Below are 17812 nucleotides of genomic sequence, written 5' to 3'. Positions count from 1 at the left end.
TCAATACTACAATTAAAAAAACATATTTAAATTTTAAGGTTTGGTTTTACTAGCCAACGAACATGGAAAAAAAAAACTGTGTAAGATGCAGACATGGGAACATGCCCTCTCTGGTATTTTAATCCAGCTCATCTTTAGATGCCATTTACTTTGGAGTTCTTTGCTGCATAAAAGCTTCTGTAATGTTTACTTCTAGCAGGTAAATGAATTTGTCTCCCTTTTCGGTAAGGAAGAATGCCACTATTCAAACTTGGCAAATTCAAAATGAACTTGGAAAAAGCAGCAGCAGAATCTGGATTGGTCTAAAATGAGTATGAACACAACCTAGCAGGACTTACAAAAGAACTGGAAGACCTTTCTGAGAGGCTCTTGTTAATCTCTGGCTCTTGTATTAGACATGCACTTGGAGTCAGATGAAAGTGCTGTAGGAAGACTAGTGTTATGCTTACTGCAAAATTGGCATAATGGAACAGTAATTCTCTGTTCCTTTAGATAAAACCTGTCCGTTGTGTGTCTTGCTATTGCACTTGAATACTGTAACTGCTTTTTCTGGCATGTTTAAAATATACTGTTCTTCTTATCTGCGTCAATTACAGCTTCAAAGTCTACCTCTATCTATCATCCATTATTCCTGTCTCTTAAATTATCTGATCACTCCCCATCATCTTCCACTTTAAGAATAACTTTTTCAGTCATCCCTTAAGGGTCTTGCTCAAATGGGCTAAATCTCAGATAGCCTCTTTATCCTTTCCAGTAACAAATGCTCCCAGCCTGGTGTCATCCTGCTTGCGTATGCTGGCTGCCCCAATGCATCATAAAACATTCTGGTGTGATGAACTGCCTTCCTCTCCCTGCCTCATTCTGCTACTCTGTAACTGCGTATTAAACGAGGTGTTTAGGGAAATTGAGTTAAATCCTTCACAGACAGTGACAGGAGGGGAAATTACGCATAAGAAAATGCTAGAGACTTTAAAGCCATCTTGTACAAGAGTGTTATCTATGACCTTTAGTCTGTAATACAACACACGTTCTGAGTGATTTCTGAATAATAAGAGCTGATATGTAAACTTTTAAATTCTACTGAATGTAATTTTGCCTGAGTCTGCCAGCAATTAAACATCTTATGACTAGTCTGTAATTAAAATAATTGCTGCTACTCTGGAACCTGTATTTTGTAGGTTTTACTCACCCAGAACTTGTGTTATGAAAAGTGGATGTGTGTTTTTTAATACATACAGTACTTAACTTCATATTTGATAAACTAATAGCCCTTGAAGGATTGAGTTGAAACCTCAGACGCTAAAGCAAGGTAAGAGAATCACATCCTTTCGCCTCCTGATGTGAGTTCAGTACTGCAGTAACTACTGGAATGAGGTAAATGAACTCTGCTGCATGCAGGAGCTTAGCAAATCCAAACCCTGTCTGGTGGAAAGAAAAACCTCTATAAAAGCAACATGCTTATGAAGAACTTGAATAAGTACCTGTGTGTGTGCCGTAATTCAATAATCCCAGGCAGTGCATCTCAATTCTTCCTGTTACTCTGAGAGGGTGGAGTAATGCTTTCTCAAGTCCTTCTGTTCTGAGCTATTTAATGCTTATAGATTAAAACTTTGAACTTAAGCCTCAGTTTATAGCACTTGAGTTCAGGAAGTTATTTTAACTTCTCTCATGATTTAAAGGTTTGACTAGCTCAAAAGCAAATTATATTATTAAGTTGTTATTGAGGTGATCAAATCAGAGAACTCCAGTAATCTTGGGGAGCCTGGGAGGAGAAAAAGCCCAGACCCAAAAAGATGCTTTTGAATGGAAGAACAAAATACATGCAATAAACCCACTGGGGGTACAGCTGGAAGGAAGGTATCAGCTGGAGGGAGTTCTCAAGGTGATGTTCCTCTGCTGCACTTCCAGAGCAGCGTGTGGGCTCATGCTGAAACAAAGTTGCTGTTGTGATGTGCTTTAAACCCCAAATATGTCATTTTTTTCTTAGAGCTCATTTTTAGGTTCACCGCTTAATGATCTGGTTTATGCTCTAGCCCACAAAGAGTTTTCGTTGCCACAACTGAAGGGGCAGGGAGCTGCAGTGTGGGGACTTCTTAGGGCGGTTTTGCTGCCAAAGCCAGCATGTTGTGGAACCGTACCCCGAGGGGTTTTGTCCTGGGATACGAGTTCAGTCACACTTCTAGTACAAACATTATGTAATCTGACTTTTTATAAAATGCTTTCTTTTTTTCTCCTAAGTGCTTAAACACATTTTGATTGACATGGTACAGTATGTACGTCTGCTTAGACTTTCTGTGGCACAAAGGAGGGGGAAATACAGGAGAAGCTTGTCTTACCTGGTTGGAATATATTTTAGTAATTTTAAAGTATGTTGGAAGATACTGTACCGTTCTATTTTCGTGGACTTCAGAAGCGTCATAGGATGTGGGAGTAAGATGCTCCGGTCTTGTGTGCAGAAAGTGAAGATGGATGCATATGCTGTATATATCTTCATTAGAAGTTTAAATGTTTAAATATCAATCCTTAAAGTTATATTCCTAATGGCTAATTTTTGCTCATGCTTGCTTGAGGAGTATCTTCATTATAAGATGGTGTGATGGTTACTGCAAAGTAACTGGCAAGTTCCAAAAGTTTAAACGGAGATGTCTGTGTGGCCAGTGAGTAAATGGTAATCGATGAATCATCTTCCTGGCATAGTACTGGAATATCCTACGCTGTTTCTGAAATGGAACCTGCATTAAATTTCCCAGAATTTGTTAGTCTTGTTCTCGATGTTCTGAGGATCTTGGACAAATACACTGATATATTCTTCTGTGGCTTCATGTAAGACCACAAACTGGAGGAACTTAGGAGTAAGGCATCATTTAAATATGAGGAGTAACTGCATTTCAATGGAAAGTCTAGAGGTAGGAGGGAATGTGCAATAAAAGACCCTACACTAGGCAAGGACAATGGAAAGCATTAAGCAGGAAATGGGGTATATGGTTAAGGGGGGTGGCACAATATCCTGGAAAACGCTATTGAAATTTTTAAATGCTTGCTTTTTGTTGCAGATTAATCAGCCACTCGATGGGGATTAACAGTGGAGCACCTCTTTGTGTCGCCTTTCCACCTCTCTGTAGCAAGAATAACAACTTCAGCACTTCTTCAATAATAATTATGAAACTGGTATTAACTGAATGGCAATTATGGATTTTTAACTCTAACTCACAGTAAACCAGCAAGCCATATGTTGAAATTCCTACCAAATAGCTTTTCGTTCTTAATGTCTCATATATATACAAGAAGTTGCAAGATACCTGTTTGTACAAGAGGAATATAAGCATTACTTGCCTGAGGAACAGAAGCTGAAAGAGAAGACACCCTAACTTGTTCGTGGAGTTATGGTAGTATTATTTATATAGATATAACAAATATATATTTTTTATGGTAATGAAAATGGCTCCCCAGAATGCTGACTCGGAATCTATGCAAGTTCAAGATCTACCTGTGGCACAGCTTCAGAAACCAGAGAACAAGGAGAATGAAAGTAGGGAGGAGACCATTAGTGAAGGATCCATAGACCGGATACCAATACGCCTGTGGGTGATGCATGGTGCAGTAATGTTTGGCAGGGAATTTTGTTATGCCATGGAGACAGCTTTGGTAACACCGGTATTGTTACAAATTGGTAAGTGATTCTCATTTCTGTTAATCGAAACTTTCTGTATCTTTGCATTGATTGAAGTCAGAGGAAGAGGGAAGTGGAAGATTTTTAATGCCAACTAAAAATACACAAGGTAAAAAGGATTTTGGGTTTTTTTGTTATTGGCTGTGCCACAGGTTCAATTGTATGACCATGTTTAAGTGGGAAGGATTTCTATATGCATTCATCTTCTGTCTAATGTTGCTTCCCTCTGTAAAAATGTTAACCTGATTTAAGTCCAAACTTCTTTACTAAAAGCTAAGTGTCCTAGAAACAACGTTAGGATTGCAACGAAGCTTTTTTTATGGAGAAATGCTTCAGGTTACAGTACTTCAGAATATACAGATAAATTGGCTTTTCCAACTAGTAGTGAAATACTGCATTTATTTCAAACAACTAGTGAGTCTCATTTTATGTGATTAATCTGTCTAGCTTATAACACATGAATAGATATGAATAAACCATGATACTGGTAGCTTTAGATAATAATGGGGGGGTAGTGAGGTTTAGAATAGGAGTAGACAGTGTTAAAATTTCATGGCGAGTACTGTAATTAGGTTTCCAATAAACTGTTTACAGTATTAACAGTATCTGGTATTACCTTTATCAAATCCAGAAAATCATGTTCTCTATCAGATCTCAGAAAATATTACATGAAACTGAATGGAAGTACCAGACTGAGTGTGCTTCCATGAATGAATAAATCAACTATGTGTGTGCACTGTATAAGTGTATATATAATATATGCATATTCTATGTTTGCTAATGTTTGCTTTGGCTCATACATGCAGTTGTGCCTTACAGCATGCTCAGTTTTGGCCAAACAGAAGCACTCAAAAACAACTCTAAAATAATGTTCATTGAATACTTTTTACAACATTGTTTAAAAATTTCAAGGTTAGCATCTCAAATGAAACATCTGTATTTTTATATTTGATATGACAAAAGGGCATAAGAGATTGAACTTGTATGCATGTAATGTACAAATTCTTTCACGCAGTCTTCCTATAGTTAAAAATGTGTTTTCATGTGAAGTTACTAGTTGGTTTATTTTGAATCAACAAAGGGGTCAATCAGTGCAGTTAGTGCCATGAGAGATGCTGATGAGTTATGCCTCCAAGTTTTCCTGAAAATTTTCATTTTCAGAACTCATCAAATGTCCTTTTTGGATCTATTGGTGGCATAGTTAAAATAGGTAAGTGTTTCCCAAATAGGAGCTTTCTGATCAAACTGCCCTGCTTAGTAAAACACATGCAACTTCATCTAGGAATGTTTATAATGTCCATAACTCATTTTGAGGTTTTGTCTTTTGGGTAAGTTGAGATTTAGACATGCAAGTAATTTGTATTAGTGGCGTTGGTTCAATTACTGTCTACCATGAATGCAAAAACTTGCATCCTACTTTGCATGGGGAAGACCCCCAGTTTTGTAAGTGACCTGTCCTTTTTTGTTGACTTTCTTGTTTGTGCTGGCACTTGGATGTTTAAAATGTATAGCTGGCTAAGCTGACTTTACCTTACTATAGAGTAAGGTCAGACAGTGTAAATAAACTGTCCTCTTAATTACTGACCAGTCTACTAGTTTACATTTCTTTTGTGATCTCTTCTAGCAGATCTGTTTCCTCCAGATAATTGAGAAATATCTCTTCCCTTCCTTCCCTAACCCCAGTGACCAAAATAACATTGGGATTTGGGGGAAGGAAAGAAAAGAGCTTTCGCTTCTAGAAAAGCTGGCAAATCAACGAAGCGATACAAAAGGCTGTCGGGTTGCAATGATGATGATCCATGCCATAGAGATAAGAAATGGAGGTAGCTGGTTATGAATGTTAGTGCTTTGGGAACTAATTGAAATCTTTTGTGCTCTGGCTCATGTTCCCTCTGCAGGGGAATTAACAATGTTGGATTCACCGAAGGGTTAAGTTATTCATGGGTGACTTATCTAGCCTCTTTGGTAATTACCTCTTACATGGTTCTGTTTACCTTTATCAACCTCAACATCTGTCTGCCTCAACATGAGCTATATTTATTCCTCACTGGAAGGGGTTGCATATAGCTGTCAAACTGCTGTAATATTCCCTTTGCTGCTTGTTTTGGTAAAAGCAATGTTCAGTTGTTTTCTGTGAGATTAAATTGGCTTGAGAAACTATATTTCAGAAGTGGCACATGGGGAAGTGTGATGACTCAACCAACTAACTTTGCTTGTAATAAATGGAAGAACCAGAAGCCTTTTGAGTATGCAAAAAAGACTTCTTTACAGATCTGTGTTGAATATTAACAACTAAGCTTTATGGTGTGTGCTTGTGTTCTATATCTTGGAGAAAACTTTGGTCACTGAAATCATCCAAGAGTCTTACCGGAGACCACCATTAAAACCGTAGGCATGTTGATGTTACGCACTTTCTGCTTGCAGGTATTTGGCTTTCCTAGCTGTTTGTGTACCCTGGATCAGAGGTGTAGTTATGACATGGCAGATGAACGGCCTGTCCTACTCGTTCCGTAAGCCACAAGATTTCAGCAACTGGAGGAGATAGTCCTTTGGATAGTCCCTTTCCATTCAGCAGTGGTTGTATTCTTGATGTGTTTAAATTTCCCGAAGTTTTAAATTCTTAAGAACTACAGGCAGCAGTGAGAGCTGCTTGGATCGATGCATACTGGGAATTGGAAGGGTCTGGAAGTGCCTGAGTTGCTATGCCCCTACCGAAATAAGTTCTGATTTGTGACTTTTAATCTTTGTCTTTATTGCTATGCTGAGATTTATGTTACATTGCGTTGTCAGAAATGCAGCTACAAATCTGTAACAGCCTTGTAGTCATAACTGTGCTTTAGTAGCTTAGCAACAAGAACAAGCCAAATACATATTACATGTTTTTTTTAATTCTAACTTGATCTTTGATTTCTTGCTATCTGCAGCTTAAGAATTCAAAATGAAGCAGCTAACTTGTTTAGAAGAATTTGGAGGATATAAAAATATGCCAAATATAAGAAGTGGCAGGCTGACTTCAGATTATATTAGTTGGCACTTTCACAAGTTTTGGTATCTAGAAATCTTCATTAACCTTTTTTTGAGACCTGTTCAATCAGCAGTTCCTCCTAGACAGCATTAAAACTTTACTAGAAAATGAACTGTCAGCACCTTCAGCACTCTAGGTTTACTTGTTCATCAGTCCAAGGTTTTTGAGAAACTGAGTGGTTTTGTATTAGTCTTGAGTATGTTCTGTGCATTAACACTACTGTTTGCTTCCCCTGTCACATTACAGCTATGTATTGTAAACTCCATAGGAGCAGGATGAGGCCTTTGTCTTCTGAAACATCTGGTACTTAATGCTGCTTATCTGTGAGAGGGAATTAAAGTCCCTGCTATTGTTTATAAATGACAGTGTATTTTCTTCCATCATTAAACTTGGCTTCTAAGGATTGAATCTCTAAAACTACTTCCAGTTCATAACTGTTTGTGGAAAATTTGGGTACATTTTATATTTGCAAGGGATTTTGAGTGAAAAAAGTGAGGAGAAACTGATGACCGGTATAGTGTAAACTTAGAGAAACTGATAGCTTTTTGAAGAAACTTGTCCAATGAAATTAGAATACACGGCTTCTGTTAACACTTTAAACAATAACATAATTTGGTAATTTTAGATTATTTCAGTTGTAATGCAAGCACAATTTGGGTTGTAACACGAACCAGTAAATCCATTTTAGTTCTTCTGAAAGGTGGGATCCATGTGCCTGTTCCATTAGGACTATGGAAGAAAAAAATCTGTACTCTCGTGACTTGGGGTGGCTGCTGCTTTCAGCATGAAAAACTTGCTGTCTGACTAATGAGTAGTGGTAGCTGTAAACATGAAGTTTCATGTTTTATATTTAATATGATAAAAGCTTTGCCAAGCCTTTACTGTTGCTTCAAAGGCTCTTTCCAGTGCTATTGAGTGTTTTATGAATAGTTAATAGGCACAGAAGTGACTGTCAGCACCGGAACTGTTCCTCATTCTCCTGCATAAATTAAATATATTACACTAGTGCTTTTAAAAAGAAACTATGTACATTTAAATAAGGAAAAACATGAACAGTTTACATGTGTGCTGCCTACCTTTATAATGTCACTTAAATTTGGGGATGTTTCTCTGGTACAGTACAGGAATAGCCTTGACTCTTATGCATTTCATATCTGAGTGCCTATCTGTGATGGCATTACGCTGTTTTGCTGTGAGAGCTAATGGGCTCTTGTAGTAAACATTAGCTAGTCTAGCATTAAATATTGAAGTTGGTCATTTTAAGCTTAACCCTGAGCATGGTATTCTTTTTAGGCAATAACACCAAGGAATAGCATTTCTGGAAACTGTGTATTTCAGTGCTAATTAATAGATTTTAATAAAGAGAAAGGCTGAGCTAAGCAGAGCAGAACACCATACGTTATTTTTATTTGGAAAAGAAATTACTTCTCTCATATGCTTTCCAGTCAGCAAGATACTGCAGTTGCTCATGTCTCACATGAGACACGTTTCCTATGTGTCTCATACACGTAGAAAAGCTGTTTGGCGGTTTGGGCTGTCATTTCTCAGTCAAAGCATTTAGACATAATATCTCAGGAAAAAAAAATTATCTAACATTCAAAATTCTTCCAGCCTAAAGCTTAGCAGCCCATGCTTAAAGGGTCTTGAAATCTAGTTCATGTGAAATTGCCAGTATGGAAAAAATGTGTTAAGCAGTAATTCAAACTGCTGATTCTGAGAAATCTCAAAGTGGTAGCTGAGAAGTCATTATGCTGAAGAGATTTAATATTATAGAGTGAACTTTTAGTATGAAGTAGTGAATCTCCCCATTGAAATTTAGTGTTGATACCTGTCTGAGAAGAATGCATGTAGGTAAAGAGGAGATTATGGAGATGTATTTAGAAACCAAGCATGAAATGTTATAGATAAGTTAGCTTCTAGGTATGTTTCTTCAAAGGAATTAAGGTATCAATTGCTGACTCAATACAGTGTGGAAGGGGATAGCCTTCCTAAGGCTAAGCCCGAGATCAAAGGAAATCTAAAAACCTTAAAGATGTGGTGGGGGAGAATGGAACAAAGGGATTGGATGAGCTTTTGGAGGCTGCCTGTAATTCGAGTGGAAAAAAAGGCTGACTGGCTGAAAAAACTGTCACAGGCAAGGAAGCTCTTCAACGTAAAGCAGCACTGACTTTATTTCACCTCAGCTCAAGTAGTCAAGTTTATTCTTCATCTCTGCCAGAGGTTACATTTATGTGAAGGCTATATGTATTTATAATTGTCATTCTACAAAACTGCATCTTACCATTTGAGTTGTGCCTTACTTTACCTTGTCTAACCAGGAAGAAACTGTTTGAGTTGCTGTAACCTGCTCTTTGACTCTCAAAGTTAAATTCCTGTACAATCCAGCTTCATCTGGGCTCCCAGACGTAGCTGCATTTGATGCTGAGAGTGAATTGCAGGATCTGAATTCCTCCTTGGAAGAATGAATGGCTTGAGAGCTGACCTGTCCCAAGAGGGGACTGTAACGTGGCTAACCTAAGGACAAGAACTGAATTTACGGTGGATCCAGAAAACCTAGAAGAACAAAACACTTAAATACATTTTTCAGCCTTGTTAGCTTTGAAGTTAGTCTTTAAGATCATGTAAAGTTTGTATTCACATCTCCAGTGGTGGAATGTATAAAACTGCAAATATTGTGCCTGAGGCACATGTTAATTGCCCTATAAAACCTCCCCCACCCATCCTTTTTTATTTATTGACTAGTTTTATGCCCACTACAGGGTTGTGTAAGACTAATTTTACTGTTCTTTTTTTAACCAACAAGCAGGTCAGTAAGGCTTTCATATCATGTATCTCTGTTCTCTTACATAAAATATCTTTTGACCTCAAATCACTAGCAGCACGTTTTTTGAACACATGTAGTCCTTAGTGGAAGGTTTGGTTAAGGATATGTTTAAGGCACCTTTAAAAGAAAGATGCTATGCAACTATTAAGATTTTTCTAATCCTGGGGCAGTAGGAGCACATGCTTTATTTTCATATCAAGGCAAATGCCACGTGGTCTGGCAGTTGTGCAGTAACTGTTACTTACAGGGCTTTTTTTATATCAATGTTCTGTTTTTGTTTAAGTAACACTGACTCTGGCCTTCAGAGGCACAACTGATAACACATGGCAGATTTTCAGCTGGGGTAACATGAGGATTCATGCTGGCTTTGGGATTATACAGACTGTGTGACTTTGGATAAATAGCCTTACTAGGAAAGGGAAGTTGAGTGCGAAGGAATTCAGAGCCTTCTCCCATGGCATAAAACGTGTTTCCTATTACTTAGCAGGAGGTAACTTCTTGTTCCCCTTTTTTTTTGGCTGAGTAAGATCTGCTGAAGAAGCTACTTCTAAAATAAGTCTCATACTTGCTCTGGTGCTGTTTTCTCCCATTCAAAATCTTTAACAAAAGTACTTGATCTTTTAATTGTTTACTATTGGAATGTTAATACCTTTTTTCCCCCCTAGCATAAAGAGTGTTCGCAGTAAAAACTGTGTGTGAAAACACTACTATGAATCCTCAGAAGTTTTCCTTTTGAGAGCTTGTGTGATCTGAGGTTAGTGCAAGTGACCATATATGACATGCAAGAAATGCTAACAGGTCTGAGAACTGTGGATCAATAGAAAAGGCATGCTGCAAGACAAAGCAAAGTGTATAAAAATGCAGACTGTCAGCTCTTATATAAGGATGGAGGTTTAAAAGCATTTTTTTATTTCATTGTCATCTCTGCTCAAATCCTTCTTTTTTGTTTTCTGCAGCAATAGACATTTTAGTCTGTGATTTGTGGAAAGAGCTTGAGGCCTCCAAAAATAATCACTTCCTAAGAAGGAAATGGACATCTTTACCCTTACGTAGATGCTTCTTTCTACCAGTAAATCTTTGCTGTCCAGCATGCTGTCTCCTTTTTATCTTGAGTACCCAAGGTTTAAGAGAGACTAAACATTTTGGTATGACTTAGGAGTACTTTGACATCTGTGTTCCTCTTCTTTCCCAAATCTCTTGTTCTCTTCTGCCCCAAGGAGATCTAGTAAAGCAGTAGAAATAAGGACCAGTTAATAACGCTGCTACAGGCTAATAGTGGTGAACTGGTTATGGGACTATACTAAATCATAGAATCATTTAGGTTGGAAAAGACCTTCAAGATCATTGAGTCCAACCATCAACCATGCCCACTAAATTATAAGAAGGGTTTTTTGTTTTAACTTGCATATCAGTCAATAGCTTTTAAATTTTCTTTCAGTCTACTATAAATGTGCTTTTTACTTCTCTTTTAACATTGGGTCACTGAACTGTCTTGCAGTTCTTCCCTCTCACACATATTGGAGCCACCTTGCTGTAGCCAAGACAAGCCTATATGTTTTCTTCTGCTTTGAAGGGCAGCTCTGGAGTAGAAGGGGGCAGGTACAGGACTGAAGGAACTACAGGATCCCTGTAATTTTAGTGCTTCCTTACTAAGATTTCCTGTGGGTAGTGGGGAAAGGATGGGAGAAGTAGGAACAGACTTCAGCCTCCTGAAAATATGCTAAAATTGAGTGGTTTTAAATATGCACCTTTACACAACCTCTTTCCTAGCCAAAACCCTTCCTCTTAATCTGCTTTCCACCCACATACTCTCAGCCAAATTTACACAGCCCACATCTTTTTATACTTCTGTCTAAACACCCTCTAGGAGAGCAAGATGTCAGGTGAACCGGTGAGTGTATGTGCACGCACAACAGCTGCGTTTCAGTTTTCTGCTCAGAATTTGAGTTTGACCCTCAACTCTGACTGAGAGGTAACTTTGCCATAGTGATAACAGGTGAAACACGATAGTGCTTCCATGCTCTTGATTATGAAGTAATTGCCACCAGGGCAATTTTCCAGCAGGCAATTGCCTCCTCTTTACTGTAAAAAGAAACCTTTCAGCTCTTTGGATGGGGTTCTGGTGGTGGAGACTTGCAGATGCAGAACCAAGATTTGGGCACCCAACTTTTGAAACTTGCAATGCCAAGACTCAAATAAATGGTTTTCTGTTGAACGTGGATTGTGAAACAGGTTATGAAAGGGGAATGGCTGAGAACTCCTTAGTGAGCAGGAGTCTTACTTTTCAAGGAAATAAAATTAAGGCCACTTTTGAAATGAAAAGAATGTCAACAGGCTGTTGCCAAATCACGTAATGCTTTAATAAAGCTTGCTTCAAGAGGATTGTCAAAGCTGCAGCCCCTTAAGCTCTATTCTCATCAGAGTCTCCTGTGTGCTTGTTGCAACAGTATTTCTGTTGTGATGCACCCTCTGGGACTCCATTTTAATCATCCTCTTTGAACCAAACAACAGTTGAGAAGGTTTCAGATATGCTTCCTGCAGGCTATTTTGCAAGAAAATATTGAAAAAGTTTTGAGCTGCTGATTCAGTTTGACAATAAAATTTAATACAAGTCTATTTAACTAAACAGGGAAAAACAGGTCATAGATTTTATTTACATTGATTTGGATAAATCTGTAATAGCTATGTCACTCAAACATATTCTTCTCTCCGAAGTCTTGAGTAACGGTGGGCACAAAGCAGCACAGATGCAGATTTTTCCATGAGTAGATAAACCCAGCAATATACTGTATTAACACTTGGTGATCTTCAGTTGGGGAGCCTCATGGTGGATTTTTTGCAGTGTAGTAGATGCAGAGCATGTAAATTGAATACAACTTGTTTTTTCTACAGAAATAAATAGGATTTAAAAGGCTTTCATCAGACAAGCAAGCATAACTTGCCCACAGTCAGAATTACCTGAAAGCCTAAACTCTGCAAAGAATAGGGTGAGTAGGTAGCAAAGGAGAGGGAGAGACTTTTAGCTGGGGCAGTGATGGGTAGGAAGTGGCTGGCAAGAGCACTGAAGTACTTAACAAGTGCTGCTAGACCTGGTAGGTGATTCCACTTGTGCTTTGAAACGGAGAAGAGATTAGAGTCCTTTATCGTCACCCCTCATTCGGGGAAAAATGTGTAATCCACATTCCCACTGCTGGGGAGGATGTCTAGCAAACGAGGTTTCCCCTTCCAGTTGCTGTCAGTGGAAACTGTTCCACTTTGTGTAAAATAGCGTACAAGCTCATGAAAGTAGGTCTTCTAAATAACTGCTGTCACTGTAGCATCCGTCTCGGCTGTCTCTATTTGTATTGAATCCCTTTGTAAAGTAGGTGCTTTATAAAGTTGTTTCAACCTTGAAATGTCCTGTGTCCATGTGGTGTTCTGAAAAGTAAAGATCTGGATGCAAATACCTTCTTGGGATTGGGTAAACAGAAGGATTTGAGTCTAAGTCTGTTGTATCTAGGGAAGGGTGACTGCTGCATTACACTGCTCTACAGCAAAGTCAGATGCCATCCCACTGGGCTGTGAGGAGTGCTCCGTGTGAGGACAGAGCTGATGTTTTGTGAAGACACGGGTCCTGGGCAGCTGGAACTGCTCAGGCACTCCTGCCCGTGACCCTGCAAACATTTTGCATAGTAGCTGGAGGGAGACTCTGGAGAAAAGTCAGATGAGCTTAAACTTCGGAGGTACAGCCATTGAATGCCAGAATTGCAACTTCGTCATCTACCTCCAGATTACTTTACGAAGTAAAAAGCATTTTAGTGAAGCAAACTTTTTGCAAACAGAGACTGAATTACCTGGAAGCCAGAACTGTGGCAATAAAGTAATGTCGAAACATAGATATTACTGTGGCAGGCAGTCTTCAGAAACAGCTTCCACACCCAGCTCAAGAAGCCTTACCACGCTTCCAGAGCAAGACTACTTTTCCCCATGGAAGTGCTGACGTGGAGAGTGATGAATAGAAAGGATCAGTCCGTACAGTGGCCTGGTTCTGTCCTCAGTATCAGTTTCGTCTTTGGCAAGTGTCCCACCGTGAGGCAGTGCAATCTCTTTTAATATGCCGATAAATTTTGTATAGCTTCTGCTCAGATCGTCTTAACCTTGAATTTCTATCCTCCTCTAGATCCTGATTTATGTTCTTTCTGGCTCAAGTGATAAACTGAGCTGAATCATTTTCTATGTGTTCTCATGTATAGACTGTTTAAAAACATGAATTTCCTCCTTTTATCAGTTGTGCTGCTCTGTAAACAATAGTCTTTCTATAATTCAGTCTATCAGAATTGAGGCTCCCCAGGATAATCTGCAAATTCCCAAAATATCCTGCTGACTTTAAAAGAGCTCTTGATCTGGAGGTGTTTTAATACCTCTTAGAAATGTTATATCTGGACACTTCTGGAAATTAAAGTATTTCTTTGGAGAATGGAGATCAATTTCACACACTTCAGAGTTCATGTAGGTGGCAGGAAAATTAACATTAAATTACATATTCTAAAATTAGTATTAAACTTTGACACTTTAGGAGAAATCTTCACACAGCTAAACCCAACAAAATGCCTTGGGTATTCAGATAAATGATTGTTTACCAGGGTTAATTAGTTGTAGTGAATACAGTTGCAGCATTCACTGTGTTTTCCTTGCCTCATTTGGAAAGTCAGGCATAGTGTCTTACCAAGCCAGACTTTTTCTGGCAAGGAAGAGTCATTACAGGCATACCTGCTGTCTTATATGGACTATATCAGGTGACTTAAATGATTGTTTATCATACTCAGATGCAAATTAAACAATTTATGTAGTGATAGGATGCTGCTGCAACCTTGGAAACATCTGATCTGGTGTTTTGTTCCAAGCTACAACAGAAATGAAGAACAGATGCACTGTGTTCTGCTCCTTTTTCCCCTTGAATCATTATTCCAAAAACTTTACAAAAATAGGTTTCTGGTTGCTAGACTTTGGTGTCAGTTTATCATTTCCGTAGTGGTTCTGCACTATATCTGCCTCTTTAGAAAAAGTGCTTATTTGAAGGGTTTGGGTTTTTTTACTAAGGGATATATTCCTAATATTAATGCCTTTGCAACATAAATCGAATGATGCTTACTTTATATGACTTTAAATAAGAGCAGAAGGAAACTGTTATCTGTCTGAAATGAAAACCGAGTTTAAAAATTTTTCTTTCCTTTTTTTGGTTCAACAAATAACAGTAGGCAAGAAACACAGTTTTCAAACCTGAACTGGCTAGCATCTCAGAGGTTATTGCTAGTGACCTCTGGTGAGCAGCAGTCTTGACATCCCTTCCCTAGTGGTTTGCTGGTTCTCTCCAGATACAGACACGCTGTATAACAGTGGAGAAGCTCAAGAAGTGCATGGGGAACGTTTCAGGATATTTGGGGATAGAATGAGAAAATAAGATTATATAATCAGTTAGAAAGCTGAGGGTGCCTCTTTCTCTGTAATTTAATTAAGGAGTAGTCCAGCAAGTGCTTCCCCCTTCTCTGAAGTAGTCAAAGTCATGGGTCATAAATCTTGTGCCAGGGACTCCATTCGTTTGGATAGCAGTCACCATCTGTGAGAGGTTATTCAGATAAATGAAGGGGAAGGTTATTTTTTCTGCACTGTAGATTCCTACCTCATTGACATGGCAAATGTGTTTAAAATAAGTTTTCAAATGTTTTTAAGCTGTAACCTTCAGGAGAGGGGTTTGGTACAACTTCCTTGCCATCAGATATGAAAGGACTGCCAAATTCAATCTTGAAAATTATTTAGGTTTCAAACTTAAAAACTATTTAGGTTTCTTTTGTTGGATGACTGAATAATGCTGTATTGCTGACTAGACCTGCGACTCGTATGTAACTCGTTCCATTCTCTTATAAATTCAAATGACAAGAAAAAGGTTACAAGCAGAGTGATGTAAAACTGCTTTTCACAATATGATAAAAATACTTGTCTGGTGGTCTGGAGAAGAGTTCTGTTCTACTTTGTCCCCATGAGGGCCTAATTCTCATAATTTGCACATTTGGAAAGGAAATGTTTGCTGACTTATTTGCTGGTGTGCTCTGCTTGTTTAACTTCAGATTTTATTGGTAAATTTATCTTTCCATGCATAGCCTCACTGATTGTGAAATGTAACATGTGCAGGTAAGGACTGCATATAAAAGTCTGCAGTAAGAAGTCTTTTTCATCTTGTGTGATTACATTTTATTCTAAACTATCAGTTCCAGTTATTTGGTGCAAAGTGATTCCATGGCTCTCATTATCCATCATGTAGAAATGGAAGTTGTATAATTTTTAAACAGCTCAGTAAGGGTGGGGGAGCCGCTCCTCCGGGACACAGTGTGTTATTTGGAGTGCTGCCTGAGACTTGGGGGTTAAGTTCTGCTCTAGTTACCAAAATTTCCTGTGTCTGCAAATTCGTAGTGTGATCCTGCAAGCTCAAAATACTATGATCAAAATTTTTATATAGCTAAAGCATAGAAGACTTCAATATGAGAACAGCTCTGCTTTTAAATCTCTCTGGTACACGTGTAGAACGTGTTTCATGTAAGTTAATGTTCAAGCCAAAACATACAAGTTTACAGGAGAAGGCGTGTAGGAAAGTTTGAGGCAGGCTACATAAACACCAACACCATCTTTTTAATCAGCCCCCATAATTTCAGCTGAGAGGATGGTTTTCTGTAATGCTTTACCTACAAGGCAGGCAGTTGGTAGCACAAATAGCTATAGAGGAGGACCACTTTTTTTTTTTGGGGGGGGGGGGGGTCAGGAAACCCTCAGTTGATTAAAATTCTCTGCATGATAGTCCTGTTACCAGCATTCGTATGTCTAGAGATTGTTGAAACAACTGGTGAACTGCAGGGTTTTTCCTGGAGCAATGGTCTACATGGAAAACCATGCCTGCAAACTACAACCTGCAGTTGATTTGTTGAAGCAAATAGGAAAAGCGCTAATAGGATTTATGTTTCTCTTGATATAGCCACATGAGGAATTAACCTCAATAAAGGCAACTGCGTAGAGGCATGCAGTTTCTCTTTAGGAGCTTAGTATGGGTTATTTTCAAAATTCCTCTTTTTTTAAAGTAAACAATGAATAATGAGTTAGAAGAATCAGTGTGTTTATGTATAATCCAGCAACACTTTTAAAATAGCAAATAATTTAAAAGTGAATGCAGTGTTACTGTTCTTTGCTGATGTTTAGCTGGTAGGGCTTCCTAGTAGCACAGTTGTGACAAAAATGATTGCAGACACAGTGTTTATACCTATCATAAACAAACCTATAGTCCTAAAGACTTTAGAAAGGCCAGAAGGTTGATTTTGCAGTGTAGTAACAATTAACAATAAACTTTTTGTAAGCCTGTTATGGGAATGGTGGCTTTTTGAGAGGCTTTGAGTATTGAAAAGGGGAGTAAAGCACTTTGAGACTGCATGACTTGAATGGCCTAAGGAGTGTAGGTAGGATCAATTCAGCTTTTTTCCCCTCTGACTAGTTTGAGCATCTCTAGCTGGAAAAAATGGCTTTTAGAATATGAAGTTTGAGGTACCTATAATGTTTATTAGCTATTATATTTTTTTGCATTAGGTCAGCTTAGGGTAATTATAGAAGCAGATGCCTGCACCATTTACTGACCCTTAAAAGGACTATGCAAATGTGATCCTGGCTGAAATTTAAAGATCAACTGTCTGGTCAGTAATCCCTGGGAAGGTGAAGGATCTCAGATGGTAGCTGCAAGGGTACACAGGCCAGAAAACACCTTCTTGAGTCACTGTTTTCACATGGCTTCCAAGTGTGTAGTCAAGCCTAAAAATTAGGGAAGAAGAGGTTGATTTTTCTCAATGTGCAAAGACGAACTTCTTGCATTTTACTCTGCTGTGCACTTACTGTATTTTCTAATATATGCAACTTGAGGCTGGAAATGAACTGTTTTCTTTGCTGCTTGCAATTCAAGGGTGTGAATGTTGTGCTGACCATACTCTGCCTGGCTGCCTGCTCAACAAAAAATACTTTTTTGGCTATTTTTAAGTCTGTTTGCCTTCCTTTTCAAGTTCTGTTCCTGGATACACTGACCAGATGCCGTGCTGGGCTACATATATGCCAGTCATTTGTTTGGCGGTGTGAACCAGATCCTTTATGGTTTCCTAGGGCTTGGGGGTTGGTGTTGTAGAACGGACACATCAGGAATAAAATTTTGCTGGAGTGAACAGGGGTTTAGGTGATGCCTTCTAGCCCATTGTTTGCTAGAATGGTATTTCAAAAGTCTTAACCTTGA

General features: G+C 38.6%; 1 protein-coding gene across 3 annotated transcripts in view; it reads left to right on the top strand.

The window, feature by feature from the left end:
• SLC45A4 (solute carrier family 45, member 4) overlaps window positions 1-17812 on the top strand; it is a 59659-nt gene that overhangs the window by 16958 nt on the left and 24889 nt on the right. For all 3 annotated transcript variants that reach the window (XM_010584207.1, XM_010584206.1, XM_010584208.1), the window contains exon 2: window positions 3054-3670. In XM_010584207.1, coding sequence (XP_010582509.1) covers window positions 3427-3670 — 244 coding nt within the window. In that variant the 5' untranslated portion in view covers window positions 3054-3426. The remainder of the gene's footprint in view (window positions 1-3053; window positions 3671-17812) is intronic.

Source organism: Haliaeetus leucocephalus, unplaced genomic scaffold (assembly GCF_000737465.1).
Source record: "Haliaeetus leucocephalus isolate CR32 unplaced genomic scaffold, Haliaeetus_leucocephalus-4.0 Scaffold953, whole genome shotgun sequence".
Classification (NCBI taxonomy): Eukaryota; Metazoa; Chordata; class Aves; order Accipitriformes; family Accipitridae; genus Haliaeetus; species Haliaeetus leucocephalus.
The sequence above is the reverse complement of the archived record's forward strand: the minus strand, read 5'-3'. Positions and strand labels throughout refer to the sequence as shown.